A 26,864-nucleotide genomic window follows, 5' to 3' on the forward strand; every position below is an offset into this window, starting at 1 on the left:
CCGTCCTGACCTTTAGTTCAATCCAACAGGACTGTCCAATAGGAATGTTCCTAGGCAAGGGCCCAAGGGAAGCATCGTGGTGGTGTGCAAAAACTAAGGCCTGTCCTGAGTTGAGAAGGACAGAAGGTGCATTAAGTACACAACTTTAATTTAAGACACCATACAGTTTCTGGGTTAGGTGGCCACAGCACTGAGCCTGAGCTGGGGGGGTTAGGCTAAGCATGAATGGGAAGAGCCAGAGTTCCAAGCCCGTGTACAGAGGGAGGCTGGGATTGGGTTCCTTATATAAGTCCAGGAATGGGAAGGTTCTTCTTCTGTCCCTCAATAGGGACTAGAAAAATGCTGCCCTTAAGCCTAAGGGTCAAGCAACTGTCATGCACCGGTGAAAACAAACTCTAAAAAACAGCTGTAGTTAGCTGTAGAATGGCACGGGGCTTGACTTTACACTATCTGCCAGATATGGAACCCCTGGACCAAGAAACTAATATAAAAGTTGCTCTAGAGCTAGAGAAACCTTGAAGTTTCTAGAAAAAACAATGGAGAAATGGAATGCCTCTGTATTTGCGTGGGACTCCAACAGAAGGCAGCAATCTGCCTTCTGGGAAAGCCACTGTCATGAGAGATCTGACTGTGGGGTGCTGTAGGATGTAATGGCACTGCTTCTCTCCCAGCCTCATTGCAGGAGTGAGGTACACTCACTCCCCCAGTTCATGGTGTGTAGGAAGGTGACCTTTCTCATATGAACTTGTATTCAGGAATTAACGTCAGCATAAGAAAACCACCATCTTCGTACACCCTGCCCAAGCCAGTCAATATTGGTCAGTGTGAGATATAAAAAACTGGTTCTATTTCCTCAAAGCAGGACAGCTTTGAAGGACAGTTCCAGCTCCAGAGTTGTTAAAATCCTCCCTTGGCCCAATCCCACTCACCTCACTCCCCAACAGGTGTTGATGCTGAGAGCACTCTCCCCAGGGAACCTCCTGCACACAGCTCCAGATTTCCATTCCAGAGTCTATTTTGCAGGGAAGCCGACTTAACACAGGTACTCCTAGATTTGCATTTTCAATCCAGACCTCTATACTGAGCCCCAGCGTCCTATCCAGCCATCTCCTTAACATCTCCACTTCCATGTTTCACGTCTCAAACTAAACATAGTACAACAGAAACCGTGGTATTCACTTCTACTGACTGCCTCTCCCCCAGTTCAACTGTCCCATTCATCCAGTTGCTTTTTCTAGAAACCTGGACACCTCACTATTGCTTGGTCTTCTATCACCAAATCCCATTGATTGTGTATTCTTCATGCTTTTCTTCTCTTTATCTCTACTGCCGCCACCCTGATCTGCGTCACTGTCTGCTCTGGCCTGGACCACTGCAGCAGCATCCCTTGTCCCCGCACTTTCCCCCTTTAGTATCACAGCAGCCAGAGTGAAGTTTCATTGATTAGATTATTTTGTTTCAGTTTATCCATTTGTTTTTCTAACAGGGTTGTTCAGTCCCGTAGATCAAAGTCCAGAAAGTACCATGGACATGCAAGTCTCCTTGCAAGAGACAATCGGTGGCCTTGACAGGTTCTTAGCTATTTTTTTTTCAGAGATAATTTTTGTCCATTCAGACATCTAAGCATATTCTCCCTTTCTTTCTCTGGTTCTCACCCCCTCACACACACATTTTTATATACAAACAGTAACATGCTGTGTACATTGTTCTGAAGCTTACTTTTTCGTTTATCAGCATAGAAAGCATAAATCTGATGTTTTCACATCCTTAGCTCAAAACTAGTTTTCAGCTTGCTATGACTCTTATGCTGAATACTCAGTTCTTTAATATGTTATCCTTTGGGCCTCATGGAATCTCCAGAGAGATTTTGTTTATGACCCACGTAGTGTTACATAAATTAGAATCCAAAGATCTTTAGTATGCCCGCTGTATTCAGTTGGCTGTAGATGTTATTCCTCCTGTTGTGTGAACTGCCTGCGACCACCCCATGTCTTGTTTCCATTCCCTGTTCAACTTGCACAGACATGGGAAATGGGCCCCAGCTACAGCCCATCTCCTCTTCCCTCTCTGGCCACATTGTTCTTCTTTCAGTTTCAGGGCCCTGGATTTCCTCCCCCTCAGCATGGCTCTGTGGCAAAGCTGCTAGTGTTCTTTCTCTTGTATTGCTTGCTTCCCCTCCTCCCATCTCCCTGACACCTGGGCACTTGTCAGGACTCAGATTCTCTCATACCCTAAGATTAGCCTTCTCTCATATATGATTTCCTGGCACTCCTTTCTTTCTTAGAGCACTTTTCACACTTGTGGTGACTGTATTTTGTCAACTCTAAAATTCATGTGTTTCATGTTTTCATCTTTCTGAAACTGGCAGGTATCTTGCCAATGAATGGTGACTTACAGTTCTAATGGTGTGATTAATGGAATTTTAGATTTGATGAAATTGAGTTTATCTGTTTAATATCTGTCTCTCCCACTAGTGTTTCAGTGCCAGGAGGGCAGGGACTGAGAGCCCTCCTGCCCCCATCTTCCACACCTATGACCATGTAAGACATGTAATAGATGCTCAGTGCTCTCCCAATGTCTTTACTGTCCATATTTGATGAGTTCAGGCTTTTCCTTGGCTGTATCCTTCAAGGCTTTGTATTCTCTTTCTTCATCTTTGTCTTTATAGGGTGAAGAGATTTACTAGCTCAGTATCACTGCATGCAGAGGCCTCTTCATCTTTTCATGTTTGTTACCACCTCTGGCCTTTGTCTGTATCGTCTTTCTTGAGTTTGGGAGTTTTCTGGTTGATTCCTGTTCCCTTTCTGATAATTAATAATCTGGTTAATACTTTGGATTTGTCACACCAGAGAGGTGATATTTAGGAAGGATGATCTGTATCTTCTGAAAAGTTTTGCTTTCTCTCTCTTTTTTTTTTTTTAAAGCAAAACAAAAATCTTTTTAGATTTACAGCATCTTGTGGAAGTGTGCAGAAACTCTATAGGACAGCTTAGGAATCAAATATGGCTGCTTTTCTAAAAATCATTCATTCTTATCATTACTTCTAAAAAATTATATATTTGGTAGGACTGTATTTATTCATAAGTAAAGTGCCATGCTCAAAGAGGAACACAGGGTGCAACTATTGCTACCTGTTGCTGGAAAGCATTTTATACTTGTTATGGGGTGTTCTGGAAAAGAAAATGATAAAATGGAGAATAATTTTACTCCAACCATCCCCATTTTTTATTGTCTAAATGCTATTTACTGTATATCATTAGCTCAGATCCCATAAACCCCAATTATTACACAAACTTTTAAATACATAAATCTTTCTTTATTACCATTTGACACTGTTCATTAAATTTATAAAAATCATTGGCCCACAACTTCTTTTGTTTCTGTATAAATATTATGTGATCTTAGCAATTTAAAAAAATTAACAGATTAGGTTACTTTCTAGAAGCATAAGTGGGTAGCCAGAATCTATCATCTATACTTTTTACTCTTTGAATTACTTTCCCCAAAGGCATTATATTCCTCTTTCTAACAGTGAAGCTTCTAGCCAGTTTTGCCTGCTCTCTGGCATGTTGATGACATCTTTATTCTGCCGTCTTCCCCTGTGCATTCCTTCCTGCTAGTCAGAAATTTCCTGGCCTGCAAAAACTTAGTGTCGCCTGAAGACTTGTGGGTTTCCCTGTGCTTTGCCCCTTCCAGATCACTTATGAAAGGGCTAAACAATATGGGTTCCACCCTGATCTCTGACAATGCTGCTGTTTTTATTTATTTTTTTATTAAAAACAGGCCCAAACATGGCAAAACATTCCTCCTTATCTTTCAGCGCCTATTTTAAAAGTAACAATCTGTGTGCAATAAAAGATTCTTAAAAGTCCAAGAAATGTCCACAGATTCCATATTGATAATAAATTTTTGCCTCAGAGGGTCAAATGATAAATATTTATATTTAAAATATAGGCATATACACAAAAATACATATATAGGAATATTTAGCTGTACATACAACTTTTATGTTCATATTACATATGACTTGATGTATTTGATACACACATACACACAAAAACACACACACACACACACATACTTTACTACCTGTAAAACATTCTTTGTATTTTTGAACACAGCTAATAAGCAGATGATACAGATGTGTTCTCAGAAACAAAATTCCCTGGAAGTCAGGAAGCTAAAAACTTCCAGCCTTCATGTATCCCCGCGTGTGTGATTCTGAGCAAATTTAACAGACATTCTTGAGATTCGGTTTTTGTCATTTGTAATGAGAAAGGACAGGATTAGATCAGTGATTCTCTGATTTCATTTGAGAATCACCTGGGGAACTTTTAAAAATGTAGATGCTTAGGCCCTATTGAGAGACTGATTTAAGTTTTTAAAATACTCCTGTGTGAGTCTAATGAGCAGTATCCAGGGTCAAGAACAGCAGATTCTACCTACTCCAGGTTTTTCCAAGTATGCGAGTCTCTTCTTTATTTTTTCTTCCGAAGACAAGATGGGCTGAGCTGAGAACCCTGTAGACAAGGGCTGTTCCTTCTGTTGGATTCATTGAGCACACTTGATTCTGCAGAATGCTCTAAGATAAAGAATTCTGAGGCAGCACACCCACCCCTCTCTGTCCCCACATTCTGCATCTGCCTGCCCCATCAAGCACAGAGCCTCCCGGCCGGCACAGTCCTCCACTGTTCTCTTTTTATGGTTGAGGATATTGAGTCTTCATGATTTAGGAAGCTCAGCCATTGCCTGGGTTGGGCAGGATGAGAACTCCCTGTTGGTGTTTTCTTCCATGAGCCAGTGGCCAATGGAAGAATTTTACATGGTTTTATGACTTGACATCGCCAACCTTTTTGCCAATCATCCTTTAAAAAAATTTTGGTCTCTAATTCTATTCTTTTGACCACCCTATAACCTTTAATCTCTTACCCCTGAAGTGACAAAAAGTACATTATTTGACATGGTAGTTACTTTTAAAAAATAATAATCTATTGTGTAGGTTCTAATCACCTTGGGACCTATGGATTGATCAGTGAATACTTGATAAATATTACAATTTTTAGAAAAGAACAATACATTTAAAGTATATTAGATCCCCTCATCAAAAATATTTCTTATTTCTGGTTCTTCCTCCATTTCCACTGCCACTACCCTACCCATTCCCTTCATTCTAGCCTCTTCTTCTATTATAAGGAGAATGGATACTATTGCTGTCAGGCTCTGTGATGTGTGCTCTCATTATCACACTTCATCCTCATAAGGAGAGGCTGAAAGATGAGGAACCAGGGCTCCTGGAGCTCCATTGCTATTGAGTGTCAACCATAGGTCAAGCTCTTTAAATGCCATTTATGCACTGTCTCATTTGGTCTTTAAAGTGGCCATTTTACATTCTACCAAGGACTAAATTGTGGATTTTGATGTTCCATACTTACTCACAGTCACAGGCGGTAAATAGCAGAGTTAAAATCTAGGCCATCTTAACCACTAAGCTATGCTGCTATTATTTTTAGGATTATTACTACCACGGTTCTCATTTTAAAGAAGGGCAAATTGGGGCACAGGGTCCTTGAATAACTTGCCTGAGATCACCAGGCTAATAGAAGGCAGAGTCATCGTTTGACCCTCGGTTTTCTGATTCCAAAGCCCAAGCACCTCTGTTGCCTCCCATTCCCTGTATTCGCCTGTCAATCATTGCCTCTCTCAGGCCCTCCTTGAACAGAGTTGGGATTTTTTTTTCTTGTTATTCATCTGCTCAGAAGCAGCCTATGTCTATTTCTTCTGCCTAAAGTTTATATTTCTTTAATTATTTATTTGGACTTCCAAGGCCCTTTGGGTTCTGTTCACCCCCTCCCTGTTTCTTGCCCCCCCCCCCAACACTTATTCCCACACTGTCCAGAAATCTGTGTCTGTTAGGTCAGCCTGTCTCGATCACTAGTCCATCAAAATGCTAGACCTCTCCTGTCTTCAAGAGTCTTTCATCTTCTTTCCTTTATCTCTTCAACCAGCTTTTTCTGAATACCTATTCTGGGCTGACATACTTCACCTACTCCAGCCAAATCCACCCTCTCAGTACAGCTCAAGGCACTCCCTCTGGGCAGCCCCGTGCTCAGTTCCTCTTTTTTGCTGTGCCTCCCAGTTAACTGCCAGGAAACAGGGTGCAGGTGGAACCTCCTAATGGAGTCTTAGATGTCTCAAGTCATAAGTGAACTCTGAAAGCAAAGACGGTGTTAAGAACTATTCTGAATATGTGGTAGTTGCTCAACAAACAGGCAATAGATGAGCTATTAATTTGTGAATATAATGTTTCCCCCCCCAATTGTCTGTTACTATGTTGATTTTTTTGGGGGAGAACCCACAAAATTCTAAATTAAATTTTAAAATGCCAATTTTAACATTTAAATTCCAAAATGTCCATTTATACAACCTTTTCAAGTATGTGTTATTGTGTTTATTTTAAGGGCTAGTAAAACTGATCTTCTAAAACTATTGCTGTTCTCCCAGTAAACGTCCCTTCAACTGTAATGGAAGCCATGTGCCGACAAGACACCCTGCAGCCCTTCAACAAGAGCAGCAAACTCTCCCCCGCCACCCAGCAACGCTCCGTGGTATTCCCACAGACTCCGTGCAGCAGGAACTTCTCCCTCCTGGATAAGTCTGGGCCCATTGAATCAGGATTTAACCAAATCAACGTGAAAAACCAGCGGGTCCTCGCCAGCCCGACTTCCACAAGCCAGCTCCACTCGGAGTTCAGTGACTGGCATCTCTGGAAATGCGGGCAGTGCTTTAAGACTTTCACGCAGCGGATCCTCCTCCAGATGCACGTGTGCACGCAGAACCCGGACAGGTAACCCTGACTCCCACTGCTCATGCTGTGTTTGCTTAGTGAGACCCGCTGCTTGCCTTGCTGCCAGCTACCAGTCACCGCCTCCCGCCACACTTTGGGGGGAAACCCTGTGCTAAGAGGTGCCTGCATTCAGGAAAGTTGGAGAGTAATGTTAGGCCACTGCCTCTCTGGTTTATATGGGCTGAACAGACAGGTTGGTGGCTGCAGAGAGAAATCAGCACTTGCTATCCAAACAGTTCTGTCCAAGTTTAAAAGGGAGCAAAATACAAGGAACATTTATGAATATGATAGGTGGAAAAATGAGGTCAGGATAATTAGAATCCTCTCTGTCTTCCAAAGATAATATAGCTGGCTGCTCTGCGGCTGTCACAGTCGTTTCAGAGTTCACCTCCAGTGTGCTGTGGGTATGAACTTAATTAAGTACTAAGAGGTAATGAATTGGAATTTTTTGCTTAGTACTATTTTTCTTCGGAGCATGCAAACCCATAAATCCTGCAAAGCTGTCAAAAGGAAATACCTGCTCTGCTAGTGATGTGGAGGAAAACAGATGCCACTTATTCAATAAACTAATATCCACACAGAAGAAAAATGTTGACTAGATACCTCAGAGTCAAAGTTGGTTTGAAAGTTTGTCAATAAAGAATTTTATGGCCATGAACTGAGGATGAAATTTAGCTGAACAAGTGAATTAAAATTTCAGGTACTCTGACGAGTGGCACAGTAGATATAATGGAACTATTATTTATGAATCAAAACTGGTTTATTCGACAGTCTTGATAGCTGGGAGTGCAAAAGACAAAAATCAAATTAATTCAATAAGAAAGGATTGCTGGTGTTTTATCTCTCCTTCATGTCATATGAAAACTTGATTAAAACCAAAATATCTAAGTATGGCATTGAAAATGTGCTTTGAATATAAAAGCAGAAAATAATTTTTGGATCTAGGAGTCTTGGAAGCAGGATTTCTGCATTATTTTCTTAACTTTGACACTGATTAACCTTAATTAAGCAATCCACTTAACTCTCTTTGCCTAATAACATATGCTTAGTTCTTCACTCCAGCTCTGCAGGATGCAACAGTGTTCCTGGAAAAATCCAAGTGTTCCTGGGTAAAGATGAAGGTGTGGTGGAAGGGATAGATATATTCTAAAATAATAGTTTCAGGATACATATGCACATTTACAGGTGTATACATTTTTTGTGCCATTCTAGAAACCACTTTCTTGACATTAAGCCTTGCTGTAACTAATTAATGCTGAAACATGTAATTAGGGCTATGAAGACAACAGTCTTAGTAAAGGTTTCAATAGACTTGTATATCTTAGTGCTTTTGGCTCTAGAGGTGATACAAAAGTTTGAAAATCATTTCCTTATTCAGAAAGAATTATTTTTTTAAGTTTACCTTTCTTGCAAATAGCTTCAAGATACATCTATTCTAAGTTTTGCAAAGCACTTTCGTGATTTTAATTAAAATACAAAAGATGCATTAAAATCTTCTCATAAACTAGCTTTTCAAATTGAGTTCAAATGTATGGAACTGTAATTTGCAAAGATTTGTTGTAGTCTTAGTAACTGAGTGTACTAGGTAAAATGAAACAATAATTGAAAGTTTCTGGACATTGGAACTGGTATGATTTTGTGGCAAATGTCATAAAAGCAATAAAATTATTTTAAGGTTAACAGAAATATACTGAAATAGACTGTTTTGTCTGACCCAGTTATATTTGGAAAATCATGCATGTATTATGATTTAAATCTTCATGAAGCTTGTCATGTAAAATAATGGGTCATAATTTATAACATATACATAAAAGCTATCAGAAAATACCTAAAAATTTAGCTTATATGTATAAGATGATACAAGATATACCTACATGAGAGATTGTTGGGTAAATGCTGATTCTTAGCTAATTTAGAGTTATTGGGGAAAACCTAGATGGTGTGAGACTCCCATCCTGTGATAGATTGTAATGGGTTTATTCGACTCAGATACCCAAGTTTGCAGTGACCAGCCTTTCAGATTTGGGGGAGTAATGGGTGTTGTCATTGATATTAATGACAAGGAATCAAGTTATTCAGGAAATGGGTTCCCACTTCTCCCTTCCCTGTATTTTGCTGGTGAAGACTCGAGAGGTGGATGACATCATTCATGAATAAATTAAAATAAAGAATATAATAACTCTAAACATCAGTACTATGTTTCTTGATAACAATGGGGAAGATAAACGGAATCTGAGTTCATCACATCTGAGTTGATTATAGGAAATAAGAAGAAGTAGAGGGAAATACCCAGGCACTTTGATCTACTAATTTCATTTTAGCTACAAATTTGCTTTTAGACAGTAGGACTAGAATAGCCATTTTCTATTCCAGACCTAGGATGCTGTCTTGGTACCAGAAAATTTGGAAGTAAGAAATACTCTCCATAATTCTTAACCACATCAGTAAATTGCTAAATAGGAGAAATGCACAGAACCACAATGGAACATCAGATTTGTTCATCATAGTTGCTAAATTTGGAAACTTATCTGTTATATGCATGGAAGCTTCCAATTGCTGAATATATATATATATATATATATATATATATATATATATATATATATTTATATATATTCTTTGTTGGTTGACTCTGAAATTTAACTGAGCTTTAGTCTTTGGAAGTTTGTGCCCATTCATCCATTTGCAGTTGTCCTTCAGGGTCTAGGGGATTGGTTCCAGGAGCCCCTCACCCCATGGTAGACACCCAAATCTGTGCATGCTCAAGTTCTTCATATAAAATGCTATAGAATTTGCATATAACCTATGCACAACCTTATTTATCTACACTTTAAATAATCTCTAGATTGTTATAACGCTTCATACAATGTAAATGTCATGTAAATAATTGTTATTTTGTATTGTTTAGAAATAATGACAAGAAAAAAGTCTACATGTTTAGTACAGGCACATTTTTTCCCCTAAATGTTTTCGGTCTGCAGTTGGTTGAATCCATGTATGCTGGATCCACATCTATGGATGGAGTGCCAGCTGTCCAGTGAAAAAGTTAAACAATCAGAAATCATTCCCCTTATGTTTGAAAAACTGAATGCTTTTACTTTGATTGGAAAATCTTGTTAGAACCAAAGGCAAGAAAGGGAGACACAGAAGAAAAATCAGAAGGTAAACAGGTTAGAGTTTCAAAATGGTCCAAGTTTGAAACAGGCTCCTGAATCTGAAGTACAAAAGATTTTTTTTTTCACTCAAGAGATTGAATATTTGGCCACAAAACCTCAGACAGTTGAACCTTTATCAAAGACACTTGGTGTGTCTATATTCATAAGCTTTTTCATGTCAGGTATCAACTATACCTTGATTGAAAGGAAATAGATCTGTGAGTACCCAGCAATATCAGCATTGCCATTTTCTACCACTGAGTTATTCACATTGAATGCAGAAAGAACCTGTGGGTGACCTGGTAACACAGGAATCACCCTTAAAGATAAATACATCTGTGGGGGTCTCAGAGCCATGGAATTGCTATTTCTTGATTTTTTCCCCCCTGTTAGTAACAACAATAAAAAAGAAAAAACAAAAAAATCTCTTCTTTTTCTCAGGCTACTTTTATTTTTCTCTGGACGAATTCAAAGGGTAGAAGCTATTGGAATCTAGATCAACCAAGATTTTATTTAAAGACTTCATAAACATTCGAGTTTTTGCATAAGTTAATTGTGTAGCCAGGGCAGCTTGATTCACTTTTGCTTGAATCAGGAGTTGGAAATCCCTCTTCTCTTCTGTTTTTCTGCTGCAGAAACTCTCAACAGTCCCATTGGGGCGTTGGGGAGTTGAGGGGTCTTCAGAAAGGGGTAAGCAAAACCTTCATTCACAGTGGATTATTTTCTGATGAAAATGTTCTCTTGTATTTGTCACAGAAAACTGTCTTTATACTGCTTCTTTATTTTGCATCTTTTCTCATTTTCTCTCTCCCTTTTGATTGTTTATGCCACGAGGGGAAAGTCTGCCTTCAGCCCCCTGGGTACTCTATCAGCTACTCACATTTGTGTTTAAATATCACTGTTTGTAATTGGATGTGATGGTGCCAGAAGGGACATGGCTTTAAAAGGTGCTGTTTGGTGGGAGGAGCCTGGAGACAATCCATCACCATAATAGTTTCTTGGAATGTATCAATGCTCTTGTCTTCCTCTGTTTCTTTCTGCCCCTCCCCCACCCAAGTGAAGGTTATCTTTTTCCTGGTTTTCTGTGTTCAGCAAACCCTTTGGTTCTGCACTCTGTCACTTTTCTGAATCTTCTCCTTATAGAGAGCTAAGTTCTCTTCCTACTTCCCCCAGCCAGCAGTGACTTAAGCAGGGTCCCTTTGAAGTCTTGGGAGATTTGCACTTCAGCTGGCTGACTTGGAGCAAGGAGAGAATGTAGCTCCAACTGAATAACTTTTGTCCTGGAGGCTTTCATTCCATAAAAGAAAAATCAAAGAAGGATTAATAATTTTAAACCAAACCACACTTAATTTTGTTAAATGTTTCATCCTTTTCCTATGTGTACACTAAACCAATTACAGACTCAAAAGCAAATGAATTGCACATTTTACTGGCGTAATCTTTGGCAGAGAAGCTGCCAGTGACAGAGAATGCCAGGGGATGTGCAAAATCATCTCGCTGCTTTCTTTCTGCTTAAAAATTTACTAGCATTGATATATGCTAACTAAATCCAACTACACTTTGCTATTCAGTCTTCTTCTTTCTTTTTTTTTTTTTCATTGAGTATGGAACACTTTCTAGTTTTTTCTTGAAGCTCGATATTTATGTGTCGGAACTAGACACAGGGGGCTATTTAAGTTAATAAAAAATAAATAAAATAATACTTCAGTTATTCAGGTGTACTTGCCACATTTCAAGTCCTTGAATACTTCATGTGGCTAATGGCTCCTGTGCTGGAATAACTTAGACCTAGAACTCTTCATCATTGGACAATATGGCTAGAAGTCTCAAGTTGCAACAAAGCCACAATACACTTGTGGTTGTAAAATGTTATCCCTTTTTGTTTGCTTTGAGAATAGTGCAATGCTGTATGTGCATTGGCAGAATGAGGTGCTTTAGAAAGGAGGTTCCCAAATACCATGATGTGAGATGTTGAAAAGAGTAAACTAGGGCTGGGGGTGTAGCTCAGTGGCAGAGCACTTGCTTAGCACTGGGTTCAATCCTTAGCACCACATAAAAATGAAACATCCATTTACAACTACAAAAAAAAAAAGGTAAAGCTAAACATAGCACCCATGGATGTCAGTCCTGTGTGCATCTTCTGGGAGGATACATGAAAGAGCGACAGAACTTTGGAGTTGATTGATTATATCCAAATCAGCCTTATCTTTTTACCAGCCTTCAAAAATCATTGGAAATTTGATCACCAGAATAAAAAGCTAAGTAATAGCAACTAATTCTGTGTCAAAGACCTTCCTTTTTTAAGTTGGGAAGTGTGAAGATGGGGTGTGCTAATTTAAATATGCACATATAGTCTTAACTCCTGTGGCCAGTGTCCCAAAAGATCTGAGATTCCCACGTGGTGATATTTTCTAAGCTTTTAAAAGCTTAGTTCTGTCCTGAATGTATTCCTATGCCCTTAGATTAAACCCTAGACACATAATAAATTTTAAAATCTCTTTGTGATCATTTTATTTTTCATTAGAGCATTATAGTTATGCATAGTAATTGGGTTCATTTTGAGTAAATTATACATGTATGGAATATGATTTCAATCTTGGATCCCCTCAGCCCCTCCTTCCTCCTCCTCTTCTCCTTCCTCTAATCTACTGATCTTCCTTTCACTCATTTATTCATTTTTGGTTGAAATTTTCAACATATACATAAAGGTGAAATTTCCTGTGTTATATTTATATATGCATATAACATGATTTTATTAAATTTATTCCATTTTTCTTTCCCTTCCTTCCTCCCTCTCTCCCTCCCTCTTGCTCTCCTTCTTCTACTCGATTTATGTTCCCTGTATCTTTATGATATCCCCTCCCACTGCATTCTTTTCCTTATTTTGCTCTAGTTTCCAAATATGAGAGCAAACATTCAACTCTTGAATTTCTGAATCTGGCTTATTTCACTTAGCGTGATTTTCTCTGTTTCCATCCATTTATCAGCAAATGCCATAATTTCATTCTTCTTTATGGCTGAATAAAGCTCCATTGTGTATATATTCCACATTTTCTTGTAGATCATTTTATTTTATTCATTTAAAAAGAAATGCTAGAAATATAGGAAAAGAAAGTTGAAGGGAATATTGTCTACCAAATGTGCAACTTCTGTATTTTCTGAAGGCTAACTTTCTATAAATTTCTAGACTGAAAGAGACATTCTGTTATAGTAGCAAGGGAGATACTTAAGTTCTAAATTCTACATGAAATCAGGCAGTGCAAAGGTGAATGTGACCAGATGATCTAAAGTCTTATTCAAGGTTCCTAAAAATGAAGGATTATAGCTTTGCTTGTTGAAATTAATTACAATAAGGTTTGGTCCTACATGTTGGTACTAGGCTTTCTTGTTGCTTGAAATTCTCAACTTGTTGCCAGTTCTTTAAACTTTTCTATATTCTAGTGAGCATGTACACACACACACACACACACACACACACACACGGAAAGCTCCACATCCATCCAGTGAGTTGACTGGTACCTGCAATGCAAGATGGAGATTGTGTTGATGATGCTGTATCTGGTGATGCCTGTGTAAGGCAGTGTTAGACCAATGCACAGGCCAGGCTTGTTGGTCAGTTACCCAGAAGCAAGAGCAAGGCATGATGGGATGTGAGAGCATCCAGCTCAGTCCATTCCCCTTTCCAGATGGATGAGAAAACAGGTCAGAGAAACTGAGTGACTTGTCCAAGTCCTACAATTGGTTGGAGTTAGAGGCTGAAACAGACTTACCTCTGCTATCTCTCTTTTTCTAGGCTCTTCTTTTCAGTCAAGCTACATTTCTTTAAGGTTTTAAAAATGATGCTATAAAGGCCACTGGTTCCCTAGCAAATGCCTCTCAGGCTGGTGCTGGGTAAAGGTGATGTTTTAGAATCCTTTCCCTTTTCATTGGTATTACCTTGATATAAGAATTCAACCAGGCCACTCTGTGGTCATTTCTGCTCTTCTGTGTGTAAATCTTTGCCACTGTGACTATTAACATAAAAAGGATGGATTGACTTCTGACTGTGGAAAATAAATCACCCCAACTTTTGCCAGCAGAGTTAGAAAAAAAAAAAGAAAAGATTAATTGGTTTTATTTAGTGGCTTATTGTTTATAGTGATAGCTATTAAAAATAGATAACCAGAGGCTAATAAATGTTAATGGTTCCTTCACTATTAGAAAAAATCAATTGTCAGTAGACATAGCATATATTAATATATTATTTTCTTTATAATCTTCAGCAGCATTAAAAGAATTTATCCCTAAGAGAATTATCTTTTGAGAAATTATTTTAAGGTTAGCATCTACTACCAAGAGCAGATTTGACAGGACATTTTTATCTGCATATAATTTTAATGGCTTTCAAAGCATCATTTTATAATTGTAATAAAATGCATGTGTAATTTGTCAAGATAGATAAAATCCTTACCAAGGACTCTTATATATTTCTTTGAAACTTGTTTGAGAGCAGTTAGATAGATTTCTAAATGTAAGTAATTAAAATTGTATAGTATTGAGTTATTGACCAATCCTGGACTATTAATCAAGCTAAAAAATTCTACAATCAGTGTTCAGTGTGCTGAAGCCGGGTAAAATAATAGTATTTGTGTTCAGTGAGGCAAGTAGCCACAATTAAGCACTTCACTTGACAAATGAGAGGGTACACTTTATTTTGCACTTAATTGAACTGTTGTACATGCTCGGTCACCATTGTCTCCTAGTCCTTCATTTTGGTTTCTGATCATTGGGGTTTATGCATTTGCTAAAGGTAGAGCAATTAAGTCTGCTTTTGCTATTGGCTTTCTAAATGTAGCCAGAAATGTCTGCGCCACAAACCAGGGCTTAGTGAGCTGTTACTATCCCTCATGACAAATTAATTTTCTGAACAAAAATTTTGATAAACAAATTAGAGACCTGTCAAGGAATGATATGAAATAGCTTCGAACAGGGAAAACTCCTCAGGTTTTATATCACTCACCAGATTCTGCTTAAGTAAGCAGAAGAACTTCTGTGGAGAAGACAGAATTTTAATCTATTTTATGAAAACCAAAAATTGATTTACTTCTCATGAGCTGGAAAGAATGTGCTCTGATAATCTTGCTAATTATCAGGTATTTGTCACAACTTCCTTCCATTTGCTTTTGCATCACAGTCATCTTTCTGCAAGCATAGTGACATCCTGTCATTTCTCTGCTGCTATAAATCATTCCTTGTGACCAGATTAAACTGGGGAGCTGAGGTTCAAGAAAAAGACTCAATGGATAAATATTTGGAAGGGGGCTAGGAGGTCGAAGTCAGGATTTCTTTTACAAAGAGATGCATCTGGATGCTGCACATTTGTGTTCACCTGTGCGATACCAGCACTTGTACTATATCTAGATTCCAAGATAGGTTAGTATTTATTAAAATGCATGTGCAACTTGCCCACTTGCCCACATGTTTACTTGGCACTTAGAATAAGATCCAAACCCTAGAATGATCTTGGCATCAACTGCTTATGTCCTGCGAGGACAGTTTATTTTCAGTTTTCTGAACTGACGGAGATAATAACAGCCATTTTCCCTATCCTAGAGGGTTACTGTAAAGATGAAACTAGATAATTGATTTGATTTAAAAGCATTTGGAAAAGTTAAGAATGCCAGGGAAGCATGAGAGACATTACAGATTTTTCTCTTGTAACGTTTGGCTTAATGAAGCCTGTGTTTTTAAGGCTTACAAAGATACACTAATATTTGCCTGCAGGGAGATAAAGACAAGAAAGTAGAGGATTTTGAAATGGTATGATTAATACTGGAAGGAAATATTCATTTGGGAATTCATGTGTCTCAACAGCTCTGTGAATTTTGTTCCTGTGGCAACAAGTGAAGTAGTGAGGACCCAGAGGCCAAAACTCTGTGTTCTGTCTTAAAAAAGTATGAAATACCACCAAAATGCTTTGGGTCCTTGTTTCATAATGCTGATTCCTGCTGATCAACATGGAAAATAATGACCAGGCAGTGTCTTTATTTGTTTCAGACCCTATCAATGTGGCCACTGCTCCCAGTCCTTTTCCCAGCCTTCTGAACTGAGGAACCACGTAGTCACTCACTCCAGTGACCGGCCTTTCAAGTGCGGCTACTGTGGCCGTGCCTTTGCCGGAGCCACCACCCTCAACAACCATATCCGAACCCACACTGGAGAAAAACCCTTCAAGTAAGTAATGGCTTAGTCCTCCTCCTCTCAGCCCTGAGAGCTGGCAGATGCGTTGGCACAACACTGCCCAGCTCAGCAAGAAGAAGGCTATTTGGAAGGTCAATGTCCAGACTGCATAAAATCTCCTTGGACAGTGGCTGGCTTTTGGAAAACAAACTCGAGAAGCCTCCATATTGGTTCTGGCTCAATTTTGTTACCTTATATTTAAGGTGATCTTTCTGTGTATGTCTTCTCATCAGTAAAATAAGGAGGTTTGAATAAGTAATTTGAATATTTCCAGTTTCTGATGATCTGTGTGTCTAAACTTTATCCAGGAGCCACATAGCACTCATGGCCATCAGTAAGCCCTATAACCATAAGGGTGGCCCTATATTTAGGATATCTGAGTAATTCTCTCTTGGAGAACATGAACACTTCAGGATTCTGATGAACCATTTTCTCCTCTTTGTCATGTGTTAAGGAATTTGATTCTATTATAGTAGCCAAAAACTGTGACTTAAAGCTCAAAAATATCATGTTGGTGAAAAACTAAACAATAAAAGCAGACCAAGCACAGGGCATGTTGACTTTTTGAAGATTCGAAAATTTTTTGAGGGAACATCAAAAGAGGTAAAACAAAATTCTAAGGGCTTTGGCAAAGTCAGGGTAATTAAATAAGATGATGTGTTCAAAATATAACCCAGTCATCAAAACAGTCGGCATCTGAATCATGCTATAGGACCTATTCCTTCATTCATCCATTCATTCATTTATTCATTCACTCATTCAAATATGTATATTTATTCATTCAACAAATATTTATTGAGCACCTGCTTTTGTACTGGGTGTCCAGCTAGGGACAAGAGATACAAAGGTAAATGAGTCTCAACTCCCTCCCAACCTAACGTTGAAGACCTCATGCTCTAAGATGTGCAGCAATAAAATATGTATGTATAATGTTTGAAAATAGCAAAGAAATGGAATAGCTAATGCTATAGGGAGACGATGCTTCAGATGTATTTTGAAGGATGAGTAGGAGCTTATCAGACATAAAGGGGAGAGAGGTATTTCTGTTAGCTCAAATAGCATGTAGAAAGGCTTGGGAGAGTGAACCTGTACACATAACTGGTTGATGGTCTCAAAGCAATTTTAACTGTCTCTTCAACCCTCTTATATCTCTCTCTACTCATTTGCCATTCTGGCTTCCTCTTTTGAGAAAGAAAATTAAAAGTGCATAGATGTGCAGCCTTATTTGCCTTCTGTAGGACAAGCTCAAGTAAGAGTGGAAACAATCCAGTCCATAGGAGACAGCCCCTTTGCTCATTCTCAACCACATCTTCCTAGAGTCCTGTAACCCATGATTTTCCCGCTGAATCTGCTGTTTGGACATGTTGTTGTGCTCACACTGATAGGCAGAGCTTAGAGTAGCAAGTACTGCAGGTCTGGGTCCTCCCTGCCTCAGTGGTCTTCCAGTGAAAGATGGACCTCAGAAGAGCCTGTCACCTTTGGTTACCTCCCCAAGAATTAAGTGACCTCAATTTGTCATTCTTAACTATTTTTTTATTGATTTAATTGATATTAATAATAAAATAATAATAATCTTGATAATTTTTGTCTGTGTACATAGGCCTAGCTTGCTCATGGACTAAGGGCAGGATGGGGCCTAGACTTGGGCTTGAAGTATGGCAACCTGCAGCTCAAAGGGGTACCCTTCTCTAATCACCCTGAGGCACCAAAGGCTCACCCCAGGTGCCGGAGTTCCTTCTCTCTGATGTTTGTGTCCTGCCTGGTGGACTCTGCCATCACCCTGAGGCCTGATGCCCAGGGGCTTCACAGATTCTGGATTCAGTCCCCTCCTGGAGGTGGAAAGTGACAAGGACACATTTCTTGTGCCTTTGAGCAAGAGAGCTTTTCAAAAACAGAGGTGCAGGAGATCCAAGAATCTTTCTGGTCCCTCATATTCGACAGGCAGTCAGACAGACACAGAGCCAGGAATCAGATTGATTTTTATCTTGTTGCTGTGTAAATAGATTTTAGTAATTAATTGAAGAGGTTCCAGGGTCAAAATGGGAAATAGATTTCTATTAATGTTAAGGTGTTACTTATGTGTAACCTTGTTGACTCCACTCAATTTTTTTCTTTAACATCCTGTTTTTGTCATGTTTCCAATAGAGTTGCCATCTTAACTTAATTTTCATTCATTGAATTAATATTTGAAAGGATTTAGCAATTACATCTTTTCCTCTTTCCAACAGTATTGTTTGTGCTAATTTCATCTGGGAAAAAGAAAAAAACAAGGAAACAACCAGGGTTGTTGGATACCATTCGATATTCATATTATAGTTCCTTCTCTTCCCATTCTTGTCAAGATAGCCACAGGCTATAATTTTTGGGGGGGATTTTACTTTATCAAATATATATTTCCACATAAGAGCTGAGTGTATGCTTATTTGGAAAGTGCAAGGTTTAAACATCTTCTAGGAAATGGAAAGCTAAATCCTTTAGTGTATACAATCAGGTCTTTCAGAATTGAACTATCCCAAGGGAGTTTTGGGAATCTTCCAACTACAGCCCATGGATATCCAACCCGTGGACATTTGTAAATATTATGAAGATATCCTTTTACAAGCTTATAAAACAAACATTCAAAAAAACTTTTGTTGCATACTAGTCAATAAAAAGGGTTTCGTCAGGATGGTTAATTTTACTACTTCAGCTAATGGGTATTGGCTTAAACAATGTTGAAGAAAAGAAGAATCTTATAAAAGATACACAACCCTAAACCCTATGCCCGGAGCAGCTTCCAACTAGATGACCCAAATGGCTCAGTCCCCAAATTGTACCACCCACCCTGGACTCAGGGGCCTTTGCCAAGTCTGAGCCTTCCACATCAGAAGAAAGCCCTTTCCAAGTTCTAAATTCTGAGCAGTGAGTTTTGGAAGCAGTTCAAGATCACTGGCATCCAAAGAAGGCTGGAGAAGATTTGGCATTAAGAGGTCAGAATTCATTCCAGGCTTCTTACAACCTGCATAGTTGAAATCCCATTGAAAGAATCTATCTCCTGAGTTCGAGGTAGATCACGGGACTACTGACAGCTAACCTAGGCTGTAGACTTAGAATTTCTGACATATAAAAGCACATAGGAAAATGAAAAAAATCAAAGATCATATTGAAGGTCTTGGCTTTCAGTTTGTTCTGTGAGACTGGAACTTGTGGAGAACGAGGAGCAAAAGGAAGACATCATTTCATTTAACAGCAATAGGCAAGCACTTTATTGCAGGAAAGAAGAAAGAGAGGGAGGGAAGTTGGCAGTCTGAAAATTCTTCTTTATAGTGAGGACCCTTTCTTCCTAAACACAGAGTCTCAAGATTTCAGGTGGGCTGGTCTGCTCCACTCTGCTCTGCCTGGGAGGACTCAATTGAGCTGCCTGATGCCTGCCTGGCTTCTGGGCCTGGGAAGCTGCACAAGCAGCCTCGGACTGTCCACAGAGGGGTTCTTCATCCTTGTTAGAAGCAAGTGGAAATATTCCCCACTATATTTTGCCTCAAATAAAACAGTTTGGCTGAGTACAAAGAAAAATCAAAGGAAATTCCAAAGGATGCTTAACAGTTGAACAGGATCTAGACGAAATCCAAGCAAATCAGTAAATATGCATTGAGCACACCACACATATGTGCAATTTGGTCCAATTCAAGAAGTATTTTGTGACATGTTGCAGATGCACAGAAAGCTTCTTGCATGTTTTCTGTGTAGCAGAACTTTATATCATCTGTTAAGCTCCCAGTACATATAATCCAATCAACCAGCACATTTGAGTGAAGGAGAATCTCAAATTGAAAAGGAAATCAAGTCTAAGACTCCCATGCCAGCAGGAAGTTGGGTACTTTCTTTTTGCTGAAATACTTGGAAGACTTTCCACTTGTGTGTTCCTTCAAGGCTGCAAAATCAGCACCCATGCCAAGTGAAGGCACAATAAGGAAGACCCTGTGTGCAAGAGCATTTCTCTCCTCCGGGCTTATCCTCTGAGTCTGTCTTTCTTTCTTCCTTATCCTGCTACATTCCATGAAGTCCAGGTTTACAGATGCCGGAACCCCATCCCTTGCATGAGATTGTAACTCAGGGGTAATAAATGCCAACTCACCTATAATATGGCTCTGACTTCCCAGAGGCAAGGTATTTTTATATCTAGCTGTCTTTAATTCCTCAAATATACAAATTATATTATAGTTCTCAATCCACATAGGTATTATTTCTAGTAGCCCACTTTCCTTAAGAAGGGGAAACCACTGAGAAAAGGATCTAAATTCAGGTAGTTTCAACACATCTGCACGTGTTTTTTCTCATACTTGGTAGAAAGATGGTACTAGAGATGATATTTTAGGAATCATCTTTGCAAGCACACTACAGATCAAAAAAGATTTCCTATTCCAACAAATTGCTCCATGCATGTAAGTCTCTGAGACATTCAGACAAACATTTGAGAAAAGCATAACTCTGCCCTTAATGTCTCCATTGTTGTAAGTATTTAAATGTCACATACACTTTTGCCTTATTTGAAGCACTAAGCTTCCCATTTGTGAAGTCTTCATATTTTTATACACAAGATTAGGGGGGCAGAAGCATAGCCCAGGTAAAGTGTCATTCCTCACAATTGTTCAAACTCTTTTGCTCTCTTTGAAATTGATCCTAGAGCTTCAAAATTTAAAAAAAAAGGAATATAATAATTTGAAAGTTTGTCAGGTAGTTGAAAGGTAGTATATTTTGACACACTAATCTAGTAACTAATCAGTTTTCTAATAAACAATCAGTGGTTGCTAACATGTCATCAGCACTCCAGGAGCTCTGGAGAGGGGATGAGCTGCCCACGGACGTTAATGAATACACCCAAAATCATTAGGTGATCAATACTTCTGAGTTATTTTCATTGAGCTGATAGGTCTGATACATTAAAGCTGACATTATACATTTGTCAAGATCACAGTGCAGTTTTTAACAGTGGAACAGGCTGCTAAAAATATTCACCGAAAGACAATCAAAGAAACACAACTTCTTCACCCTGACACACTCAGCTGGCACACGAGTCTGGAAAATCCAAGTAAATGCTGAAGCCCCAGCCTCTCAACATTTACAGACATGCCAGAACCCCACACCGGATGGGCATGGTCTATTTCTAAGGAGCTTATTTTGTGGCAGGACACTTTCTATGATTTACTAGTGAAGAGGAAAGGGGAATGCAGCCCACATGATGAGACATGTGGCTTCCTCATCTTTGATAGGGCAGAGGGACTTCCTCGTGGAGGCTTTTGCCACAGCTCCAATAGCATAGAGACCTAAGAACTGGAGATTGTGATATATAACTATCTGCAGCTCCTCTTGAATATTTTTTCCTTCAGAGGTTTGAGGAGAGGACATTAGTGGGATGACTGAGGTGGCTGCTAGGCCCTGGCAGGGGCTGTGCCAGTGCTCTGGGCAGCTTAGATGTTTAAGGTGGTAATGGGGAAGTTGCTGTGCCCAGCTTGCTGCCACATTTCAGTTGCAAAGGGTGTGTGTACACATAGTCACAGTCAGCCAGGAACAATAGCCATAGAAACACCGGAGCCTCCATCAGGTTGCGTGTGTGTGTGTTGTTTTTTATAGATCAAGTAGCCATTGAACTAGTAAGTGAGGCTTGTATGGGAGATGGAAATGCACCCAGGGTCTCCAAATTACAATCTCTTTCTTTCTTTCTTTATTTCTTTTTTTTTTTTTTGTAAGTTAAGGAGAGGAGATATTGTTGAAGTATGAAGCCAGTTTGCTCTTCTTGGACATAGAGGCCTCTAATTGTGGCCCACATGTACACTATTTTTACTGTATTTTCAGTGGGGTTGAATCATTTAAATCACACAAATAACCCTTGATTCCCATTTTTTTCCAAGTCTTCCCACCACCACCATAAACCCTCATTTTGTAAAGTGTCCTAATCCTAAATTTGGGTTAGGCTGTAACACTAAAACTAGCTTTTGCAAAAAAAAAAAAAAAAAGCAGCCTCCTCACCCAGTACCTCTTAGGCAAACTAATGTATTGCTTCCACTAGTTTCCAAATTCTGAGATGATCGTTCTTTGGCTGTTGTGCTGAGGGGAGTAGAATTCTGGGTTTTAAATTAGCAGCAGGTGAAATTCTATTTGTCATCAATTTCTCTTTGGGGTTACGGAGCAGAAAACTGCAGACAAGCTGCTGCTTTGATGGCTCACTCCTAAAAATCTCTTTTTGTTCTTTATCTATTTGAACTGACAGTGATCAGAGCTGCAGCAGGACAGGGCTCTCTGGAGAAATCACCTTCCCCCTGCCTATTGACAGATCCCTCTGTTCTGCATCAGACGGGCTTTGTCCCATCCCAGGCATCCAGGCCTTGGAAGGAGCCACCAATTAAACCTCTTGAGCCGGTAAAATCTGAAGCCACTTTGGAGTGTCTGTTCTGATTAGGCAGGATGAGAGGAAGCCCATCACCCTGCAGGCCCCGCTCCCTGGTCTCAATTTTCTCTCTTGCCTCCACCAGGTGCGAGAGGTGTGAGAGGAGCTTCACGCAGGCCACCCAGCTGAGCCGACACCAGCGGATGCCCAATGAGTGCAAGCCAATAACGGAGAGCCCAGAATCAATCGAAGTGGATTAACTGATTGACTGGTTGGAATTAAACTGCAAGGAAAGTCATGATTAAATGTCACGGACACTTAAGCAAAACCAAAGATTTCCTCTGAGCAACTTTCAATCAGTCCCAGAAAACCAAAAGCAGTAATAAAATAAGTAAGATGTTAAGAGATATTGATCCTGGCGTGGAAGTCAGACCAGGAAAGAGATTATTTATTTATGACTAGGGATGAGACTGATTTCAGTGGACAACTAACCTGGGATGGCTAACATTTCCAGTCCCACCATGTATTTGCTTTGTTTCTAAAAAGCTTTTTTTAAATTGTTATTTAATACCAAAGGGAGGAATCGAAGGGGTTCTTCTGCCCACGGTTGTGACTAAGAATGCACAGGGACTTGGTTCTCGTTGCACCTTTATTCCGTAGCATGTTCAAGACCCATTGTGCAGCCATTCTTCCTGCTGTTTTGGTTTGGCCTGGCCCGATGCTGGCTGCCCCAGCAGGGACCCTGGAAGCAGAAGCGAGACCCTCGCTAAGGCAGCACCATCTGCAGCGCCAGCGCAGCCGTCTCCGTATTCTCATTCTCGTGCACTTTCATGTGGCTCCTTCCATCCAACAGCCTGGTCCTGATGCAGGAAAGCCTGGGACAGGAAGAAAATGGTTTCAGTTTCACAATTCAGAGGAGAAAGTGGGGGACTGACTTTGTCCTGTCAGGATTTCAAAAAACATTTAAAATGTTTGGAGCTTCATAATACAGTACATTGTTCGGAAGCAGCTAGTTGAGAAAATTTTGTTTTCAATAACATTTTAGCTTAAAAAAGAAAATGGAAATAAAGTTCTTCGGTCTGAGGCTGAGTATAAGGTATTAGGCTTCAAGTAATTTTTCTTTTGTTCTTTCTTTGCAATGGATGAATATGTGAACAAACGTGGTGCTTCGCTCACGGTCAATAGCTCCAGTTTAGGCACCTTCATCTTCCTTTCTTATACAGGTGAAGCCCAAGAGGCCCCCTTTCCACAGTCCAGAGTATGGCAGGAGCATTTCTGCAAAAATGGGTGAAAATAGGTCAGACAAGGAAACCTTGAGAGGAGGAGCCACCGAGGGGGTTGTGGTTAGACCAGAAAGCAGCTAATTTTATCAACAGGAATTACCTTTCCTCTCTCCAGATAGATTCATCAAAAGGGAAAGGAGTATCACACAATTTCACTGCTCTTTGAGTGCCTGGAAAGTGAGTTGAACTTCAGCTAGCCTTTTGGTGTTTCACCAATGGTGCTCAATAAAATTGGATCACATTCCATGAAACAGTGCCATGTCAGGAAGAAATGATGTCTCCTGCAGCGCTTGGTCCATTAGCTCCCAGCAGCAACTCAGAGGCTGCATCTACCTCCATGGCCAGTTGTGAGAGAGCTGAACAGTTTATTTAGAGTACTTAAAAACACCTTCTGTTTGTATATTTCTTGGTCACCCATTAACAAGGCACAGCCTTTTAAGGAACTCCTTGTCTTTGAACTCTCTCTTGTCTTCCCTCAAAAAAAAAAAAAAAAAAAGGAACTCACTACTGAAAGGCAAGAATACTGTGTGGTTCTGTTTAATCTGTCACTGTGTATTTGGTTCTCTGACAATCTTTTTTTTTTCTCTTTTAATTTTTCTTCTCTGTCCCATAGAACCCAACAGCCACATTTAAAACAGGATAAAATAGGGCCTCGTTGACCATGTTTGTAGTTAGAATCATCTCTAGGATTGTGTGCCACGCTAAAAGAAACTTGGCTAATTCTGATCTCTCTTGCCTGATCTTGAACCATTCACCTAGAATTTCCTCCCAGTGCTTGTTGTCTCCCTGTTCTGGAAATAGTAAGCAATCTGTGCTACTATGCAACTATTGCTGACTGAAAGTCTTCTCTTCAGTAGATAGAGACATTACATTCCCTGCCTAAAGTCATGATGACATTTGCCTGCAATGTCTGTCACTGGGAAGGGTGAATAAATTGTAGCCACATTTACCTGAAACCTGCAAAAAAAAAAAAAAAAATGATGGGTCAGCTATGTAGATGAGCTAACTGTTCCATTGTATCAAGGCTGTACCATTTGGCTGAACTTTTTTGAAAATGATAAGAAGGGACTCTGTGTTTCTAATATTTTTTAATGAGAAAAATCAGCTCATCCATTGCTCCATTTCCTAATCGAACTCAAAGCATTTCACTCAGGTGTCATGGGCTGCACCTGCAGGAATGAGACATCGCCTTCCTTGATATCTGGCATGGGAAGGGTTTCCATAGCTATGAGCTCTGCCACTCTAATGGCTTTGCTAGCTGGTCTCAAACTCCCACCAAATGTGGCAGTAACCTCTACCAAAAGATTCTTCTAGTGTTCTCCATTCAAGTCTATTTTTTCTCCTCTATTATTAAGAAAAAAAATTCTTATGTATTCAACCAAATTTGGTCAGAAAACATTCTCGTAACAAACAAAATTGGATACTGTAATTTTCCACACATTTGGGGACATTCACGGTTTTCACATTTCTGAGCCATTGCCAGCTTCCAGCAGACTGCCCAGGCCGTCTGTCCATAACACAGACCTGTACCTGCAAAGTGGCTTGGAGCCCTGGAGCAGGTTCTGACATCATTTGGATCCCAAAAGTTTTAATCAATATGGATACTGGGAAGCAGATTTCTTCTTGAAACTTCCCAACAACAGAAAGGCTTCAACTGTTTCTATTTAAAACATACACATAATCCCTTGGGACACAGTAAATGGGTGGTAGAAACTACAGTTGTGAAGATTTGCCCATTTTCCTCATTAGCAACTTCCTACCTTATAATGACATAAAGAGAGTAAAAGCTCTGCGTCATGAAGTGAACAGGATACCTAAGATGAGGAAGGTGAACTGTCAGAACTGAATCAGGGTTTGGCTTTTTGTTTTTTAACTGGGGATTGAACTCAGGAGCATTTTACCATCGAGCTACATTCCCAGCCCTTTTTATTTTGAGACAGAGTCTCATTAAGTCACTTAGGATCTCAATAAGTTGCTGAGGCTGGCCTTGAAATTGTGATCCTCCTGCCTCAGCACCCCTTCAGTCATTGGGGTTATGGGTATGTGTTGGGATTATAGGTTGGCTCTTGAAGCAATCTTTCTTTATCCTTTTGATCAATGGAGCAGATTTTTCCCCCTTTTGAATAAGACTTTCCATTCTAGTATAAACTCATTGTTTCAGCTAAGAGTCTAAGCCTAAGGGTAATGCCAGGTAAAAGACATAGTGTGGGGGAAGGAGAGGTGGAGCTACAGACCATCACATTTCTAGAAAAATCTCAGTAACCTAAAGAATATTTAAATACTTTTCCCAAAAAGTATTTTTGTTTTGTTTTGTTTTCCAGATAAGCTTTTCCTGTGGGTTTTGTTTTTATTTTTAAAATTACTTTTTTCAGGGCAGATATGTTTTTATAAAGTTATTGTGTGGGTAATTAAAGCTGCAGGGTTTACTCTTGTAAAATTTATGTAATTTGGTTCAATTAGTAAATTTGTATTGGCTACTCATTCACATGTACCTTGTTGAGAAACTACATCTAACAGAAAAGATTATGATACACTGTGTCTCACAGGTATTACAATTTCTTGGGTCGCACCTTGGAAAAACTTCATTCTTAACCACATATACAAATAGTTATAGACATTTACCAACTCATTAGTTTTTTCATCAATTGATTGGCTCATTGTTTCATTCATTTATTCCACATGTATTTACTGAGCTCTTGATTTGTATCAACACCCCATTGTAGTTGTTCACTGTAAGTAACATGGTTTAAGTAATTGTTGGTGAGGAAATAATATTCTCCTAAGTGACCAGCTAATAGCCTGAGTAATTCCCTTGGACTATCGTCTCAGTGTAATTACAGAGATTTCTGCAATAGAGAGAATCTGACAGATTAAAAACTCAGTCATGGACCTGAAAATAGTATGTTTGAAAACCAATTCAGAGGCACAGCTTGGTTGTCTTTGGTTAGCCCACCAGACTATTGGTTCTTAACAATATCAAGAAATCCAACTAGGGCTGA

The 26,864-nt window shown here is 39.4% G+C and overlaps 1 protein-coding gene across 2 annotated transcripts in view; it reads left to right on the forward strand.

Moving 5' to 3' along the window:
* Prdm6 (PR/SET domain 6) overlaps window positions 1-26,864 on the forward strand; it is a 123,133-nt gene that overhangs the window by 75,636 nt on the left and 20,633 nt on the right. The window contains exons 6-8 of one of the 2 annotated variants that reach the window (XM_046459968.2): window positions 6,502-6,844; window positions 16,036-16,212; window positions 22,728-23,681. In XM_046459968.2, the coding sequence (XP_046315924.1) occupies window positions 6,502-6,844; window positions 16,036-16,212; window positions 22,728-22,842 (635 nt within the window). In that variant the 3' untranslated portion in view covers window positions 22,843-23,681. Of the gene's footprint in view, window positions 1-6,501; window positions 6,845-16,035; window positions 16,213-22,727; window positions 23,682-26,864 lie in introns of those variants that run through there. The other variant, XM_058584202.1, reaches the window with a different exon arrangement.

Source organism: Marmota monax, unplaced genomic scaffold (genome assembly GCF_021218885.2).
Source record: "Marmota monax isolate L192 unplaced genomic scaffold, Marmota_monax_Labrador192_F-V1.1 WCK01_AAM20220418_F8-fsc00006, whole genome shotgun sequence".
Lineage (NCBI taxonomy): Eukaryota > Metazoa > Chordata > Mammalia > Rodentia > Sciuridae > Marmota > Marmota monax.